General features: G+C 52.6%; 1 protein-coding gene and 1 long non-coding RNA gene across 2 annotated transcripts; one reads left to right on the forward strand and one right to left on the reverse strand.

Annotated features, from left to right (window-relative positions):
• Positions 1-1,955: 1,955 nt before the first annotated feature.
• On the forward strand, positions 1,956-11,278 carry ARL10 (ARF like GTPase 10). The gene is made up of 4 exons (XM_019716488.3): positions 1,956-2,231; positions 2,812-3,013; positions 6,026-6,201; positions 7,860-11,278. Exons 1-4 carry the CDS (start codon positions 2,049-2,051, stop codon positions 8,031-8,033), a joined length of 735 nt encoding a protein of 244 aa, XP_019572047.1. The 5' UTR covers positions 1,956-2,048; the 3' UTR covers positions 8,034-11,278.
• Positions 11,272-14,935, reverse strand: LOC109437300 (uncharacterized). The gene is made up of 3 exons (XR_016021387.1): positions 14,430-14,935; positions 13,047-13,343; positions 11,272-12,933 (listed from the first exon to the last, which is right to left on the reverse strand). It is a non-coding gene; the product is annotated as an uncharacterized LOC109437300 (long non-coding RNA).
• Positions 14,936-18,323: the final 3,388 nt, after the last annotated feature.

Raw genomic sequence — 18,323 nt, forward strand, 5'->3', positions numbered from 1 at the left:
TGAGGGGATTCAGTCAGCTACAATGGAATCCATGCGGCCCAAGAAGGGCACCTTCCGAGTTGTTTGAGTTCAGGCAATCTTTCTCAGCTCCTGGGGGTGAATCTCTTGTGGCAATGGAGGTCCCCTCCACTCCCTTTCTGTGCTTTTGTTCTGACGCTGGTTTTGGTCCTCAGCCAACTCTGCTTCTAGTCTGTGCACAACTCACTTTACTCTCCCAAGGCAGCAGCTGCATTTGGGAAGTTCTTTGAGGTCTGACTGCATGGTTCTTGTCTGGGGGCAGACAACAGTCAAGGGGCCCTGTGTGTGGCTGACCAGGAAATCTGGTTGCCTTTTTTATGCATGTTTACAACATACACATACCAGGAAACCAGTTTTCTAAATGCTTTTGACTCTGACTTGTCTTTTTGCACTTCGGTGGGCATTTCATACCTGAATAAACTTGGAGCCTCAAAAAATTGGAATTGACCAGGATCTCTCTTGCACCCACCCTAATGCCCTACATCATCCTGGATTCCTGTTTCATGGGGGAGGGGGCGTCTGCCCTCTATGGCCAAGCCCTCAGAAAGGTCCATTCCCTGGGCAAACCTGCCAGTGTTCTCATGACCCATCAACAGACAGGAACTCGGTCACTGGGAAGATAACAAGGGGGGCATTTGCATTTCTGGGGTCTCTAGACAGGGAACTCTACCTGGAAGCCTGCTCCCTGTCATCAAATAAGGCATTCCACCTAGCAGTTCTCAGTAATTATCCATTTCCATTGCCCATTTGGCAGCAGAGAAACTAACACCCTCAAGGGGACCTTGGCAAAGGAACCTCAGCCAGGAAACGACAAGGTTGAAATTCAAGCCCAGGGCTGAGTATCTAGCTGATAGCTTGGCGGCTGGCTGTCCTTGGACACAGCATTTCCACTGTAATCGTCCCCGGTGCAAGAGTTGAAGTCGCGTTCCCAAAGAAACAACTGGAAGCAACAGCTCCCTCTAGTGGTACGGGGGAAGATTTAATTGAGGAAATTAATTTAAGGATGAGGGACTAGAGGGTTAACTGTCAAACTGTCCTTAGGAACCAATCTATCCAATCTGATGTTACAGATGGTGCAACTAAGGTGCAGAGAGAACAGAAGGAACCAGGCCAATACCACACAACTAGTCTGGGGCAGCTGGCTAGATAGAAATCGGGTTCTTGTGTCTTTTCGTCAGGCACTGCACTATGCTGGGTGCCTGGGATACACTGGGGAAGACTGTGTTGGGCTGAATGGTGTCCTACCAAAAGTCATATGGAGTCCCAGTCCCCAGCAGCTCAGTACTTCGGAATGTAACAGTCTACGGGCTTTTCAGGAATACACACACACACACACACACACAATCTTTGAGTACTAAAAGTAAAATAACTGGTTCCAAAATTTAAAAAAAACAAAAAACTGCAGAATCAAAATGAGTATGTTTAAATGTCTGCACAAGAGTATGTCTTTATGACAACATATAATCTTCATAAAGATGGCATTTGGGAGTTATTTTCCTCACTTTGAACTAAATCCTCGGTGAGCATCTTCGTGCTAAAAAAAAAAGCCACAAACAAATTAGACAAGCTACTGTAGCCATTTCCTCCCCGAGGCGATGAGGGATGCTCAGGAAACAGGTCGTTTGGGTTTGAATGCAGGCTGTATCAATGCACTAAGACCTGGGCCTCGATTTGCCCTACGAGGCACAGTTTGAAGGGTTACCCAGAACAGTCCTGAGCTAACATCGAAATACAGCAAATGCTCGGTAGGTGCCGTTGATGACAAGCCGTCACCAGTCCTGCCCAGGCACAGTCTCCCGCTCCACTCCGCACTTTGGGAGGGGGCGGGAGGTCCCTGCGCTCCCGCCGGCGCCCCAACTACCGCTGTCACGGACGCAGTCGCGACAGCGGCGGTGCATTGTGGGGCTTGTAGGACGGGACTGGGTTGGGTGGGTAGGTGGGCGCGGCCACAGCAGCCACAGCGGGGCCATCTTCGGCGTGCCGGCTGGCTTGGCCTGTGCAGCCCGCACCCGCGCCCTGCGCCCGGCCTGATGGCGCCGCGGCCTCTGAGCCCCTTAGTGCTGGCGCTGGGCGGCGCCGCGGCCGTGCTCGGCTCGGTGCTCTTCATTCTCTGGAAGACCTACTTCGGCCGTGGACGACAGCGGCGCTGGGACCGCGGCGAGGGCTGGTGGGGCGCGGAGCCTGCCCGCTTCCCCGAGTGGGACGAGTGGGAAGTGAGTGTTGGGCCGGGGCCTGCCCCTCCGCGCGAGCGGCCAAGGGGTGGGCAGCGACCCTGCGCGCGCGGGACCCTCCTGGTTCCAGGGCTTGGCGTCCCCACCAGCAGGCCATCGTGAGCCTCGGAAGCCAGGGACGGGTGGCCGATTGGCTGGGGGCGCCGCCCAGCGTCGCAGCAGGACTCAGGTGTCCTCGCAGGCGTGGGAGCTCGGAGGGCGCGGCCCGGGAGCAGCATCGGGCCCACGCGGGGTGCAGCCCGCAGCCTCCCGGCGCCTGCGCAGTGCGCGCGGCTCGGGGGATGCCGGGAGAGGTCCTCCGCCCCCTCAGCGAGTCCGTGGCTACTCTACGCTGTTTCCCCGACTCGATGGTCCGTGCGGCCTTGGGACGTGGGCATAAGGAATTGGCCGATGTCACTCAGGAAAAGCCTGGAGTTGGGGATAATGACTCAAAGGCCGCGCTCGTCCCATTGCATCAGGCCCTTGATGGGTGGAGGGAGGGGACGGGAGCTTTGGTGCCTTCGGTCTTACCTCGGGAGGGGCGCGGGGAGGATGAGGCCACAGCCTGACCTGTGCCCCGCAGCCCGAGGACGAGGAGGACGAGGACCCGGAGCTGGAGGAGTTGGAGCAGCGCGAGGTGTTGGTGCTGGGGCTGGATGGCTCCGGGAAGAGCACGTTCCTGCGCGTGCTGTCTGGAAAGCCACCGCTGGAAGGCCACATCCCCACCTGGGGCTTCAACTCCGTGCGACTGCCCACCAAGGACTTCGAGGTGGACCTGCTAGAGAGTGAGCAGATTCCCCCACCCCCATCCATACCCCATCTCCCCATTACCAGAATTGGACCCAAGTCGCAGCTCTTTGTCTTTGGGTGGCACCAAAATGCGTATCTAAGCAGAACACTCCCCTGTATGAAATCCTTCCCATACTTGCCTGGGGTACAGGATACAGTCCAAGCCCTGTATTTTGACTTGTGGGGGCTCTTCATGAACAGGCAGCTCCAGCTTGGTCCTGCCTGTCCCTCACTTCTGAAGCCCACCTGCCTGACACAGATACCAACAGCTAAAGTTTCCTGTATGCCAGTCATTTGACATACAGTCATGCGTCGCTGAAGGACCCAGATACAGTCTGAGAAATGCATCCTTAGGCGATTTCATCGTTGTTGGAATATCAGAGTGTACTTACACAAACCTCAGTGGTACAGCCTATTGCTCCTAGGCTACAAGCCTGTACGCCTGTTACTGAATACTGTGGGCAATTGCAGTGCATTGCCCTACCTCACTAGGCTCCATAATCTCTGGGACCACTGTGATATATGCAGTCCGATACTGACAGCAATGTTGTTCTGCGGTGCAGACTGCACTGAGTAATCCTCCCAACGACTCCATACAACTGGGAACAGCGAGTGCCCTTCTTACGCACACGGGGAAACTGCAGACTGGCTCTCGATGCTAAGCACTATCCACATTGCTTATTTCTGAAGGGTACTTGCTGTGTTTTCTTCTGCCCTTTGAGAGCACTGTTCCCTTAGTCTGGAAAGCCCTTCTTCCTTTGATAAACTAATACTCATCCTTCAAGATTTAGGTCAAACATGATGTCCCTGTGAAGTCTTCTCTGACCCCAGGCTAGATTAAGGGTGCCTCCTCTGAGCTCTTCTTCTGCTGCAGTATTTGCCACATACCAGCCTTGTCCCTGACTAGGCCCCTGGGACACAGATGGGTCTGATCCAGCTCTGGCCCCGAGGGCCCACCCCAAAGCAGGTACCTGGGAAGCTTGCTGAGTGAGTGATCAGAGGGCCTGAGCAGCCCCCTGCCCTCAGTGTTAGGCTTCTTGGGGTCCTGGGAGAGGATGGCAGAGAGGGTATTGAGAGGGCAGCAGTACTTAGCCACCTGAGTCCAGCCACAGGCTTGGTGGGGACAGGTGGGCTTCCCGACAGCCAGAGGACTCAGACCATAGACTGGGTGGGTTTAGTTACATGCTCAGTAGGGGACCAGACTCTGAGGGCCTGGCCATTTACCTGAAGGGGACCAGTTCCTCTGGTCTCAGGCACTCGCTGGTCTATCCTGGCTACATCTTTCCTTCCTGACTGTATTAATAGCAAACACTGACATTTACCTGGGATTTGGTCCTTTCAACAAGCTTCCCCCATCTCCCTCTTTTGTGCCTGTGACACAGAAAGGTCAAGTGGGGGTTCTACACTTGAGGCCACTCTGTCTGACAGAAGTGCCCCTCTCCTCCAAGCCTGGGAGAAGGCGTTTGGTGTTTTCCTGGTACCCAAGGGTCTGACCAGTCCAGTCCAGCCTCCATAGGGTCACTCAGCCTGGATTCAACCCCAGATCTCCCATTCAAGTCCTGGGGCTTTCCCTTCCTACAATACTCAGCTTCTGTGGTTTCCTACATTGTCAGTACTGGAGCCCAACTGGCAATGGGCCTTTGTGGATCTTTGATAACTCTTCCCTTCCCCCACCTCCCGTATCTATTTCATTAGCTGGTTGTCAGCCTTGTCTAGCAGGCATTTCTGGTCTGTCCATTTCTCCCCACCTCCACCGCCAGCTTGGTCCAAGCCACCGTCCTCTCTCAGTACGACAATAGTCTCCTCGCTGGTCTTCCAATGTCGGCCAGTGTCAACATGATCTTTCAGATCATGTTACTCTTGCTTAAAACCTGTAAGGGGCTCCCCACAGCCTCGCTGTGGCCTGACAGGCCCTGCATGGTCTGGCCCTGACTAGCCTTGCCGGTCCGGTCACGGCTTCTTCCTCTCTCCCTCTGGCAGTGCCTCAGCCACGCTGACCACCTTGTTTCTCACACACCGAGCTTGTTCTTCCCTCTGCCTCTCCCCATGGCTAGTTCCTTCTCATCACTGCAGACTCAGCTGACATGCCACCTCCTTGGGGAGACCTTCCCAGACCACCCAATCCAAAGCCACCCGCCACTTTCACTTTTTCTGTTTTATTTCCTTCCTTCTGAAACGTGTTTGTGTTACTGCTGTGTCCGTCCTGGTTGCAGAGGGAGCTCCTTGAGAGCAGGGCCCTTGCCCGCCTTGCTCCTCTGTATCTCCAGCACCCAGATCAGTGCTTGGCACCTAGTAAGCACTCAGTAAATACTTGATGAGTGCCTGCTATGTGCCAGGCATTGTGCTGAGGGCTTTGGGGGGATCCAGAGGGAAACGGCTCTGGCTCGCAAAGAGCTTAGAGTCCACAAGTGTCAGAAGTATAACCAGAAACACTAGGAGGCAGTGACCATTGGGGCTGTGCAGGGGGACAGAGGAACAGGAAGACAACCACACCGGGGACGATCCATGGACAGCCACGTATGTGGTGGTAGGCCTGAGTATGGCATTCCTAGGGAAAGAAAATGGGCTGGTGACCAGGTGGAACAAGAGAAACGGAACGGAGAATGGCTGTGCGTAGGCAGAGCAGGGAGTCCTGGCTTCTGACCGCAGGCACCACAGACCAGGAGGAAGCTAGGGATTGGCAGGAGGCAAGGCAGTCAGTGAAAGAGCTGGCGAGTGCTATTTCTTGAGCACCTACTATACGCCAGTCATCTGAAAGGTGCATCTGGTACCTTTGGGTTTTGCTGCTACCTATTAGTTAAGTTCAGTGGAGACTGATGCTTGAAGGTAGCAACTTGCCCAGGGAGACTCAGATGTCAGCTAGAGCTAAACCCAGGTCTGGTTGGCCCTGGAACCTCCTCCTTGCGCCTGGCTGGTAGAGCCTTGGGAAGCCGGAAGTAGAGGGGTGGGCTGGGAGGAGAGAGCCAGGGCCCAGGGAGGCTCTGAGCTGGCCCGTGGCCTCTCTTCAGTCGGTGGCAGCCAGAACCTGCGCTTCTACTGGAAGGAGTTTGTGAGTGAAGTGGACGTGCTGGTGTTCATGGTGGACTCGGCTGACCGGCCGCGGCTGCCCTGGGCTCGGCAGGAGCTGCACAAGCTGCTGGACAAGGACCCCGACCTGCCTGTCGTCGTCGTGGCCAACAAGCAGGTGAGCAGGTCAGGGCTGCGGGAGGCCGGCTCAGGTGCACTGGGGAGGGACAGGCCCCGCCCGCGACCTGGGCGCCTGGCGGAGCGCCGTCCCCCACCTCTGCCTCTGCTCTTTCCTCACCCCGAGTCCTCATCCTGTCCGCCTTCCCCTGTGCCTGCCTGTCATCCTGGAGAAATGGGAAAAATAATCCTAAGTAGCCACAAGATGCAGGTGTGGTTTTGAATGACACCTGATATTATGCTTCTGTTGACCCTCCAAGCTGTGGGCGACTAGTCCCGTTTTATAGAAGGGGAACCTGAAGCTCAGAGATTCTGCAACCTCGCCAAGGTTGTACACCTTGAAAAGCATGGAGTTGGGATGTCGGACTCCAAAACCTGTGCCTTTTCCACTCCGCTGTGTTCTTGTGACTTGCGGTTCTAGATCCAAGAGCTCTAGCTGGGAAGTGATGAAAAGTTAATGGATTATGTAATATTTCTTGTGTATTACAGTGTGCCAGGCACAGTGCCAGGCACCTGCCAACCATGCCCGGACTTCAGCCCTACAAAACCCCACGATAGGCCCTGCTGTTACCACTCAGTGCCAACTTACAGCTGGAAGTGGCAACGTCAGGACTTGAACTCAGGTTTCCCTCCAAGTCCCTGCTCTTACGCACTACACGTACCTCTCCTGGGTGCCAGGGGGCTGCTTTGGCCCAGCAACCCTCAGTGTCAGACCTAACGTGCCATCCTCAACACCATGTGCAACTGCCACTGTACGGAGGCCTGTCATGTTTCTTGTGACCTGTGCCCATGTCCCTGAGAGCCACAGGACATGTTCCCAACCTGTCTGGAGAGAGGCTGTACGTCTTTGACCTCAGGTTCCCCCTGCCTAGTGGGAAATATTTGACAATCATTTATAAATTGGTGACCATATGTCCTGGTCTGCCTGGGACAGTCCCCATTTATGCCTGTTTTTCTGGTATAATTAATAATAGTGCCCCTTTGAGTCTCAGAAGTACCCCAGTTTGGCCAATAAATTACGTAATCCTAGGAATAAACTATAATTTATAGCAATTTTGGACCTATAGGAGACAGCACCTAAGGTCCCAGCATTCCATGAGTTGCTCCAAGAATCATTTTAATCTTGGGTCCGGGTTGAAATTAAAACGTACCCTCACCAGCTGTGCTCTGTAGTGGCCTCTTTCTCCTCGGCCAGTGTCTCAAAGTCTGGTGGAGGCAAGGCCCTTGTCTGGAAGTGACCCTCCGGTAGGTCTCTCCACTGCTGAGTTTAGGGAACAGCTAGGATGCTTCTCAGGGGCCCACGCTTGGGTATCACACCACCCTGAGTTTGAAACCTGGCTCTGCCACTTAATCACTATTTCCTTGACTGAGTGACTTCACCTTCCCTGAGCCAATTTCCCCATCAGTTAAGTGCAGACTGAGAATTAGTAAGACTTCAGTGCCTATCAAAATGCCTGGCGCACAGGAAGTGCTGTTTCTCACCACCGTGGCTGATGATGGGATGAGAGGAGATTCGCGCAAAGCAGTCAGAGATGAGGAAGAGAGTTTAGACGGAGCGGCCCAGTGTTCCCTGAAGTAGCCCAGGAACAGTTCATCTCCTGGGTGACAAGGCTGGGTGCTGGGAAACGACAGCTGTCCCCACTGGCTGTTTCACCCCAGGACCTGGGCGAGGCCATGAGCGTGGTGGAGCTGCAGCAGGAGCTGGGCCTGCAAGCCGTCGCCACCCAGCGGGAAGTCTTCCTCTTGGCAGCCAGCATCGCCCCGGCAGGATCCGGCTTTGAAGACCCTGGCACCGTGCACATCTGGAAGCTGCTCTTGGAGCTTCTCTCCTAGACTGGCACCGCCTGCCCACCGCCCAGCCCTGGGACCCCGTCCTGCTGCTCTTCCTTCTTTACCAGCCTGGGCCTGGGCCTGGAACCACAGGGCAGCACTTCCCTTCTCCCCTGCTTGCCTTCCCATGAGCAGGGCCTGGGCAAGGCCAAGAACCATGCAGAAACCTTCCTGGTGAGATGGTATAAGGCCGAAGCGGGGAGGTGGGTGAGGCAGAGGGTGGGTGAGGATGGTGCCTGGCTCATTCTGGGCTGGTGATGGATCCAGCTTTCACCAGTGGAGGCCCCCTCCTCTGACCTGTACACGGCGAGGTCTTCCCTCCCTGCAGGTCCTGGTGGTGGAGGACCAGTGTAGATGTCAGAAGTACTTACAGTTTAGACTGTTCGTTCCTGGCAACTCCATGCCCCTCACGTGGGCAGGTTCTGGGCGTCCGCAGTGAGCCTTGGCTCCAAGTCCCATTGTCTTGCAGCCCCAGCTCTGCCCAGTGGGCTGTGGCCTTGTGCAGTCTCTTAGTCTCTTGCTCTCTGGCCCAGGGCCATCATTTTTAAAAGAAGGGGATTTCTGTGTTTCTTTCTATCTTGGAGATGCTTTTCCCAGCCGGGGGGATTAGAAGTGCTAGGACAAACCTGGAGACCCTCGCAAGCTGTCTGAAACCTCCCTGCTGCCACCAAGCCCAGGCCTGGCCCGTCAGTCTCTTATGGCTACAGATTAAGTGGTATTCATGCCCTAATCAGAGAACCTGAAGTCTTCCCCCCAATCTGGAGACAGAAGCTGCTGCTCTTGCATGAACTGTGCCAATGCCCATGTTTACATAAGTGGGGGAGGAAAGAATCCATGTCCTTGGGAAGAAGACTCGACCAGAGCTGGGCGTTGGCCTCAGAACTGCCTTGTAATTATTTATTTATTTATAAAAGGAACAGGCCATAGATTTAGGCCGTTTCCAGGTGCTGTAATCAAAACCCCAGGTGATTGTCTTGGGAAAAATAGGTGGAATCATGAACAAAGTGATAACTATCCGTGTCGCTGGAGACAGAGCTCCAGCTTCCCCAGCCCTTTGAGGCTCTAACTGGCATCGTAGTACTTCCCGTCGATCCACATGGACATTTATGTGAAAGGGACACAAAACTCCTTCTGTGTGGATAACAAGTGACAGAGAGGAAATTTCAATCATGTAAATCCAGGTGAAAAGAAATGGGGAGTAGCCCACAGGGTACCCTGGGGTACATTGCTCAGCCTTTCTGGGCCCTTTGATTCTGGCATTCTCTCCAATGCACATTCCATCAATCTCCTATTTCCAGGGACCAGCCAGTCTAAGGACCATCTTTGCATTGACACTTCTCTTTAGTGCAGGCCAAAGAAGGAGCCTTTTGTCTGTCTGGGGCCACTGAATAATCGACAGCCACAAATGGACTTCTTTTTAGAGCGGATATCCAGTTCAGTTTGCTTTTTAATTGAGACTAGAGATTACGTGCCTTCATTTCGTTTGACATTTACTCTGTGCTTCAGTTCTGTGGCTCGTGCAAGAAGAGTGGTGGGGAGGGAAGCGCCGGAAGTCCTGAATGGGCGTGAGAGCTGAAGAGGGGCTGCTCTGCTCCTGGGCTGTGGGTTCCAGAACAGAATCACTGTCTCTGAAATCCCAATTGACTTTCTGCATTAAGTGATTGGTCTGCTTTTAAGTGTGTAAGGAATAACTTGGGTTTTAGAGTAGCCTTTGAAACTTTTCTGACAACTTTTCATTTTGCCATTGGAAGATTGAGAAACCTTATTCTACGTTCTGCAAACCCCTCCTTGTCTCCAGTGCTTGAAAGTTACCTAGGGAACCAGCATCGCTGAGGAGGCCCTTTTTCTTCTCATTAAGATCTGCCTTTGGTCTATCGAGCATCATTATGTAGGACAGGTTTTAAAGCCCCCCCGGGGGGAGGTGAACTTGAATAGGGTTTAACTTTATCCAGTTCAGCTACTTTTAAAGCCCACTCAGAACCCACACGTCCCAGCGGCACCAGAAGGGGCGCTGAAGGTCCAGAGTGCCCCCCTCTGACACGGGCATGGACTAGAGGTTCTGCTGGCCTGTGGGTGGGCCTCAGCAGTTGTAACTGACGGCTTTGCTCCTCTGATGGGCCTGCTGGCCCGTCTGCCAAGCAGAATGCCACCGTGCCCATTGGCTCTGACTTCTACCAGGACCAGACTGGGCAAAGCGGGAGAATGGCCTTCCATTAGAACAGCTAGACGCTTGGCCTGGAGTTCTTACCAGTTACTCCTGAATGTGACTTTCTGATCAGGCCCAGTAACTGCTTTGGGGCGTTACCTGGAGCTGTTCACCTCAGCTAGCCTGGATGACACTGTTCCCCAGTCTGCCCTGACCTATAGCTCCCAACCTACCTACCTAAGCGTGGGGGTAGGGAGTGAGTGTCTGGGCAGCTCGTATTATAATGAAGATGGTGGCGAGAAGGCTCTGCTCTATTTGCTTATAGAACCTGTGTCTGGATCACTCACCCTGGTGCGGGGCATCTGTTCTTTCAATAAGTTATTTCAATGGAATCATGGCTTCTGATGTGCCATTCGGTGAGCGGAGGAGAGCATCTGGCCCAGAGCTTGGACATGTGGATGGTCTGGCTAGGACGGCTCTGGAGGCTGCTGGGACCCCACCTTGGACCGACTGCCCATCCCCAGAAGCCTTCTCTGATACCTCATGGTGCCCAGACTGCCCGTTATAAGCCTGTGCGGACGCCGTGGAACCAGCTGTAAGACCGGGTAGGGAAAGAAGTCAGCCCCTCACTGCCTCCTGGTCCTCCACAGAGGTGCTGACGAAAACCTCCCAACTCTGGCCTGTCTGTCGAAAGGAAACATCAGATTTCCCAAAAACATTTCCACTTGCCTTTGAAAAACATCCTGTTCGTAGGCTAGTTTAGTGGCAACTGTCAGCATCTTGCACCAGCTGCTGAAATTCGCCTGTGGTGTCATCCTGTGCAGCTGCCCAGACCTCAGCCGGGACCGTCCGAGCAGGGTGCCGCTGACACTGACCCTCACACAGCCCATCCTTCCTGGTAGCTCTGAAAAGGGGAACTTTCCGCTTTTCCTCGTCTGCTGCCTCTGGGAGATGGGCCCATTAAGGGACAGAGGGAGGATTCCCGTAAACATCTGAACGTAAAGAGGCCTTGCTTCCGCCCATGCCTCGCAAACCCAGACTGCATAAGGTAGAGTGCTGGTGGCGTTTGAGGGACTATACAATAAATGCCAAAAACTCGGAAGTGGTTTCAGTGAATTCTGACTTTGAGGAGTCCGTGCTGGGTACTTGCAGTCCCAGTGAGGGGCAGCTATGGAGGGCGGTCCCCGAACACTTCCTGTGATAGTTTGTCAACAGCAAGTCCCAGTCCCCTGGCCCTTCATGTGGGGGTAAGGAACGTAAGCTTTGGGCTAACAGAGTACCTTCTGGGAGGTACCCAAAGGCTCTCCCGCTGCTTGGCTCTGACCCTGTCAGCTGAGGTGTGGGAATGGGAGCAAGGACATCTTCTGACTGCCTCCACGCCAGAGGTCAGCAAGGAGGTCACAGGGCCATGCAGTCAGCCACTCTATAAGCATTCCCCCAGCCCCCCTGGGTCGGGCTCTGAGGATTCCAGGCCAGGTCCCTGCACTCGCCCAGTCTGGTAGGGGATGTCAAGCAGACCGAAAGGCAGTTCTGACTGGGGTGGTACCACTACAGGAAGTCTGGGCATGGGGACTACAGGACGCTTACACAGCCCGGGGCACGGGACAGTGGTAGGGAAGGCTTCCTAACACTGGCACCTGAATGAGGAAAACAGTAAGGGGCCAGCTTCGTCCAAGCATCAATGGATGCTGTGAAGGACAGAAGTTAAGGCCAGTAGTGAGGGGCCTCAGCAGCCCTGCTGCACACCAGAGCCTCACGCCTGTGCTCGAGGGGGTTAGTTAGTGGCCAGTCACTGCAGTCTAAGGGAGCTGAGCCCAACAGGGAAGGGGTTTCCGGGACTCGCCCAGCCTGTCCTGACCATGTGGGACAGAGGGGCTGCCTTCAGGAGCCAAAGGGGAGGGCAGCAAGGGAGAGCCTAGGCTTAGTTGTCAGAAAGACTTGATTTCAATTTCCTGCCCTTTAATGCTTCTCAAGCCTCAGTTTCCTTACCTGTAAGATGAGGATAAAATCACACACCTTACAGGGTTTTATGTGAAATCGATGTAAAAACACTAAGCCCTTCACTAGAGCAGTGAGAAGAAACATCTTAGGTGCTTGTAGGAGAAACGTCAGGAACAAGAGGATTTTTGTATTTTCAGTAGCTGAGGATGAAGTGTCTAGACCAAGACAATGCCCAGTGACAACCCCACGTCCTGCTTGTAGTCCTACGAATAATCGCCTCCTCACCTCACCCAGATCAGGCAGGCCTGGCCCCAGAGAATGGGGTTTGGCCAGATCCACCTGTAACCACACACCCCTCCTTGCCTTAAACCCTGGCTCCAGCTTCTCGGGTCCAGGATGAGGCATCATCTGGGGCAGATATAAACCAGTCACTTAACTGCCATCTCATTCTTCTGCAAAGAATGAACGAAGGCTTGCCACGCCGCTGGGTAAAAATGCTTAGAGACATTGATCTTATTCTGAATCTGTTTTGGAGAATCTTGATAGTAATTCTCATCCTGGGCCATAGACTTAGAAGGGAGAAGAGCCACTAGAAGGCTGGACAGGCAGAGGTTCAAATGTTAGCTCAGCCGGAGTTGGGCAAGCCACTTCCGGTCCCTGAGGTTCGATTCCTCACCTCCCAAGCCATGGTGTACGTGGGGAGAATGGTGCAGATGCCCACAGGGACCAGGCAGGAGCTAGGGCGAGCTGAGTGGTGTGGGCTCCATGCACAGTCAACAAATCTGGTCTAGGCGCAGGGGTCCAGTGTAGCCAGATCTTTTGATTTTTAACAGAAGCCAAAAACATGGATGTTTATTTGAAACCTCCCATAATTAAAATGACAACTATTTCAAGTTCTTTAAAAATACCATGCAAATAAAACAACATACCTGTGGGACAGCCACTCAGCCTATCCCAGCGATAAGCATTCTGTCAGTGGGCTTGCTTTCCTAGAGTCTTCCCTTTGTTTCTGCTCAGTCTCAGGAACTAGGCACTAGGCAAGCAGATCAGATTGTGAATGGCCCGGGTGCCTTGCCAACGGGCCCAGTGGTTCTTCCTGCCGGGCCGACCCACTCACCTTGCGGTCCTCCCCATGGCTCTCCACCATGTAGCGTACGTAGTCTATGAGAGGGCTTCCGCACAAGCTCCTGAGGCCTTTCCTCTCGGTCCACCTTCATGGCCTTGACCTGCAGAGGACAGCTAGTGAGACCAGTAGACAAAGGACCCTGGATGAGGTAAAATTCCAGCGGCTCATGCCCATCCCAACACTACTGCATTACCCGCAAGAATCCCTGCGCAAGAGCAGGCAGGAGTAGATGACAAGGAGAACCAACGCCCTGGAGGCTTCACGGTTCCCAAGAGACTCAAGCAAGCAATTCCTTGCTGTGCCTACATGAAATTGGCATAATACCCCTTGTCTGCCTCACTTCTTAGATGATAATAGAATGAAATAATGCACACGAAAGTGCTTTATAATTTACAATGAGGGGGAGACGTTGGATCTCCTCTATGGGGAGGAGCAACTTGAAAGTGCTTGGCTGCAGCTTTGTATTTGTTCAAGAAACAATAGTGCCATTTCCCTCTAGCACGAAGGGATAAAAAACTGGCGTAAAGGCAATGGGACGAATTCAGTCAGCAAGCCCACTCATTAGGTTAACTATTTACTGCACATCACATCTTAAGTACCACCGGGGACTTAGAGTGAACGAAACACAGTACTTGTCCCCACGGAGATTATGTTGGGGGAAAGAGGCCCAGACAGTGAACAGATAAGATAAATATATACTATACCCACCAAGTATTCACAAGCGCTGTGAATTCAAATAAAGCAGGAATGAAGTTACGGAGGGAAAAAGGGTGGTCCAGAAAGACTTACTTGGGAGAAACTAGCCCCAGGGAAGCCTAGAGGTAAAGGTGTAAAGATCTCAAACTCTGGGGAGTCCTTATTAGGAAAGTTAAGGGCAGAAAAAGATAAATTCTGGAAAATACTACTGAGATGTCAAGGGCTCCAAACAAATTCATTTCAGAGAGAAAATTAGTGAAGGGAAGGGGAAGCTCTAACCCAAGTCGGAGGTGTGCTGGGGAGGGAGTACGACGGAGGTCGTAAGGGGACCCTTAAGCACAATCGGTGCAGGCTGGCCGAGTTGGCTGTGGGGGGGTCGCAAACCCTGGAAGGGCGTGAGGAAGGTAATGGGCAGGAACAAGGTCTGAAACCCAGCTAAGTACGGCGGGGGCGGGGTGCGGTCCCAGCCAGGACCCTGCTATGTCAGTACCTTTCTCTTATGGAGGGGCACCGCCTTATTGGGGATCCACAGCCAACTCCATCTCGGCCAGGTTCTGCCGCACCAACGTGACGTGGTCCCAGGCATGTCGGATGTGGGAGCTACAAGCAACGCGAGCGAGACAACCGAACCATCATCTCGCTGGCGGTCCCGGCCCCCGGTGTCCTGAACCCCGGGTCCCTCGCCACTCAATCCGTGGCGCTGCCTTCCATCGAGCCTTCCGGTTTACACACTTCGGGTTAACACTGTAATTGAATTTCTGCTTCCGAGTCTTCCCCTTGGCCTTGGGCATCGTGCTGAGCACCGCTCTGGCAACTCAGATTCCGCGCCTCTCACGCTCAGCACCTGGCGTGGCACACTCCTTCCTGCGGGTGCGCGCCCGGCTTGGCAGGCTTTTTGGGAAATGTAGTCCTCCCTGTAGCAATACTGTGCCGATGACTACAACTCCCAGAAGGCAATGAGCGGTTGCGCCTGCGTATAACGCTCAGCAAAGTCCTCTTACCCCGCCCCTTTCATGATCTGATGGGGAGGCGGACCTTAACATTCTTATTTTTTCCTACAGCTGTTGACTGGCACGTGGTGGCTCCTGGCCCTGTGACTCCAGAGGCGCCCTTTGAACCGTCTCAGACCCCAGTCATTGCCTCACATACAGACTCCATTCCATGTATGGGAGGGAGTGAAGAGTGAGTTGCTCCTGGTAACCCCTGGTTACCATGTTAGCTGGTCAGAGCTTGAAAGTGCTGACTTGATCTACCTCTACCACTTCCAGGGCCTGGCTCCACCTCCTACCCTTTCCTGACTGTTCCTACCCGCACTCCCCAGCATCACTAACTCACCAAAATCTCTGTGTTCCCTTTCTAGAGAGATACGTTTCACACCTTGCAAAAATAGAGCTTTGCAATACCTGCAGATAGCTTGGAGGCAAAGTGCCCTGTTGGGAAACAGGCTCCTTCCTTGTTTCATGTTGCCACTCAAGAACAAGCCTCCAATGAAGTGCTAAGATTGCGAGTGGATGTATTTAGTGCCAATTATTTCTGCCCCAGGAGAAATAAAATAGGTCAGAACACCCCTTTCCACATGGAAGAAGTGGCCCACTCCCCTCTCCCACAAGAAGTAGGAGGTGCAAAGTTGGGGAAGGTTGAAAAATCTGAGGGCTGAAACCAGCATGCTGACTGGTTGTTTAATATTGTTGGCGGGGAGGGGAGAGAAAAAAGCAGCAGGTAGGCAAATCCTTTGATAAGTTTCCGTTTAATGGCACACCAGAAAGAACCATAACTAGGCCTAGCCCTAACACTGGTGAAATCCCTTCACTTCCTCATGGTCATAGCTTCTAGCAAAATACCCATCATGCTGTTATGATTTTTACCTATTTTCTTTTCTATCACCTGAATTAGAGGTTGGGGACGGTGTCAATGTCATACCTCGCAGGTAAATTAGATCACGCCCTTCTGCTTAAAACCCTCCAAAGACTTTTCAGCTCAAGCTTACGACCTGGCCCTGCGAACCTCCCAGCAACAATGGCTTTGCTGTGCCTCATGCCCACCAACACCTGTCTGGAATGTTCTCCTCTCAGAGGCACAAAGTTAGCTCCTTATCATCTTTGATCAACTCAAATGTCACCTCAAAAAGGCCTTCCTTAAGGCTCAATATAAGAAAACCATTGCCCCCACTGTCACAATCCTGTATTTTCCCCCAATAACCTCACAGTCTGAAATGGTTTATTTACTCACTTATCATCTGTTTCCCCTCCTAGACAGTAAGCTGTCTTTCTGTCTTTCTTTACCAATGTATTCCTATTGCCCATCGGCTCTTGTCTTAGTCAGCTCAAGCTGCCCTAACAAAGTACCACAGGCTGGAAGGCTTAAACAACAGAAATGTGTCTCACCGTTCTGGAGGCCGGAAGTCCAAGATCCAGGTGCCGCTAAGGCAGTTCCATTTGAAGGCCTCTTCTCTTGCCTTGCAGATGGCCGTCACCTCACTGTGCTCACGTGACCTCTCTTCCTTCATGCTCTGGAAGAGACAGAGCTGTCTCTAGTGGCTGTTCCTCTTCTTATAAGGACACCAATCCTATTGGATTAGCGCCCACCCTTATGAACTTATTTAACCTTAACTACCTCTTTAAAGGCTCTGTCTCCCTCCAAATACAGTCACTTTGGGGGTTAGGGCTTCAACATATGAATTTCTCAAGGGACACAATTCAGTCCATGAACATATGTGTAAATTTGTACCCTGTTTGGAATAATACTATATGGACCCATTAGGCAGGGTCAGCTGGAACACTAAAAAGGAGGATACAGTGTGCCCCAAAATATCCCTCTGGTGGGCATGAGCAGTCTGCCCAGGTGGTCTCTGCAGAGAATGGGTCAGGGCACTGGGCCTCAGCCTGACCTTTTGAAAGCCACCAAGAGGCCATCCCCCCTCCACTGTCCCATGGTATGCTGGAGTCCCTGCTCACCTTTGCCTCACCTGTTGAGCCTCTGGGAGACTGGCCCTAAAGGTTCCACCCCTGTCAAGAACCTTCCCCATGATGAATTAATAACCCAGCATCTTATCTTCCCTAAGTTTCTCATGAATTTCAACAGGGTGACTGGGTGTCCTGAGGTCTGAAAATTCCAGCTGCCCTGACAGACCAAGACCCAGGCCTGGAGCCATGGTAAATTCAACAAAGGGCTCATGCTGAATTCCATTTTGCCCCTTCCCGGCTACCATAGGATGTAGCCCCAAAGCCTCTCCAGAGCTGATCTGGGGGTGATTATTATCAGCTCAGTGGCCCCACATCCCACAATTACATTTCCAGTGCAGCACAGTGAGGATTTGTGGTGGGTATATTAACCCCAGGGCTGCTGCGCTTCTGTTTCCAAAGGGAGTTTTCATTCTACCACCTTGCTAGGTAGGATCGACAGACCCACTGACCTGCTTTAGAAAGATTTTCAATGACAAGAATTAACATCCCGACAGGTGCTGTGAGAGCCCAGGGGAGGGCAGGGTTCTGGGGTCAGGGGTGCCTGTGGGGAATCCTGGCCAATAGACAGGAAGTAGGCAAAGAGGGGTCACATCAACATCAACTTCAGGGTGGCTACTGTAAAATTATTATTCAATGCAAAGTTACACATTTAAAAATTAATACATCTTCTTATTCTTTTTATGCATTTAGTACATTTTGAATACCAGACCTAACAACCAGACCTTTGAATAATATTAAAGAGTTAAATATTTGAAGCTCGATTTGTAAACTTGAAGTATTATTTTTTTCTCAAGCATAATTTTTTTCTTAATTCTCGATAAACAACAAAATGCTCCCAAGTCCTCAAGCAATTCTAATGGCAGCCAACACGATTGAGAGCTTACTACGTTCAAAGCACTCATTTTATCCTTACGAACGACCATCTCTTGGGGTAGAGACTATTATTATTCCATTTGAAAGAAAAAGGAACTGGGGCACAGAGAGGAAAGTGACTTTCCCAAGGTCATGTAACTCTCAGGGAAAATCCAGTCGTCTGGTTTCTAGGCCTTCTGGTTCTTATGTCCCCATGATGGTGACAGGCAACTGGAGTGTGACATCTTTCTAGCACTTTTAACTTTCCTAAGCGGGCTCACTCAGATCTATTGTCACCTCCATTCCAGTGAGTTAGATGGCAGAGCCCACAGCTGTGTGGGAAAGTAGGGCAATCAATGCCTTTACTGCCGTAACTCACATACAGCGGGTCATGCAATCAGGGTCCCGCATGGCCTGCCAGGCTGGAGGAGCCATACCACCCCTTTCCTCTGGGCACGATCCCTTGCCCAGGTACAGGGTAAATCATAGGTAGGCCTGGGACCAGGACCCAGGCTGCTGGTGTCCGGTCTTTAAGGCCAGTCAGGCCTGGCTACCTTCCAGGAGGGAAG

The sequence above is a fragment of the Rhinolophus sinicus genome, chromosome 5 (genome assembly GCF_057876585.1).
Source record: "Rhinolophus sinicus isolate RSI-liver-muscle chromosome 5, RSI-T2T, whole genome shotgun sequence".
NCBI classification, from domain to species: Eukaryota; Metazoa; Chordata; class Mammalia; order Chiroptera; family Rhinolophidae; genus Rhinolophus; species Rhinolophus sinicus.

Coding starts and splice junctions, on each gene's coding strand:
- ARL10 (XM_019716488.3), top strand. CDS start 2,049: ATGGCGCCGCGGCCTCTGAGCCCCTTAGTGCTGGCGCTGGGCGGCGCC. Junction 3,014..6,025: donor CGAGGTGGACCTGCTAGAGA/GTGAGCAGATTC, acceptor GCCTCTCTTCAG/TCGGTGGCAGCCAGAACCTG. Junction 6,202..7,859: donor TCGTCGTGGCCAACAAGCAG/GTGAGCAGGTCA, acceptor GTTTCACCCCAG/GACCTGGGCGAGGCCATGAG.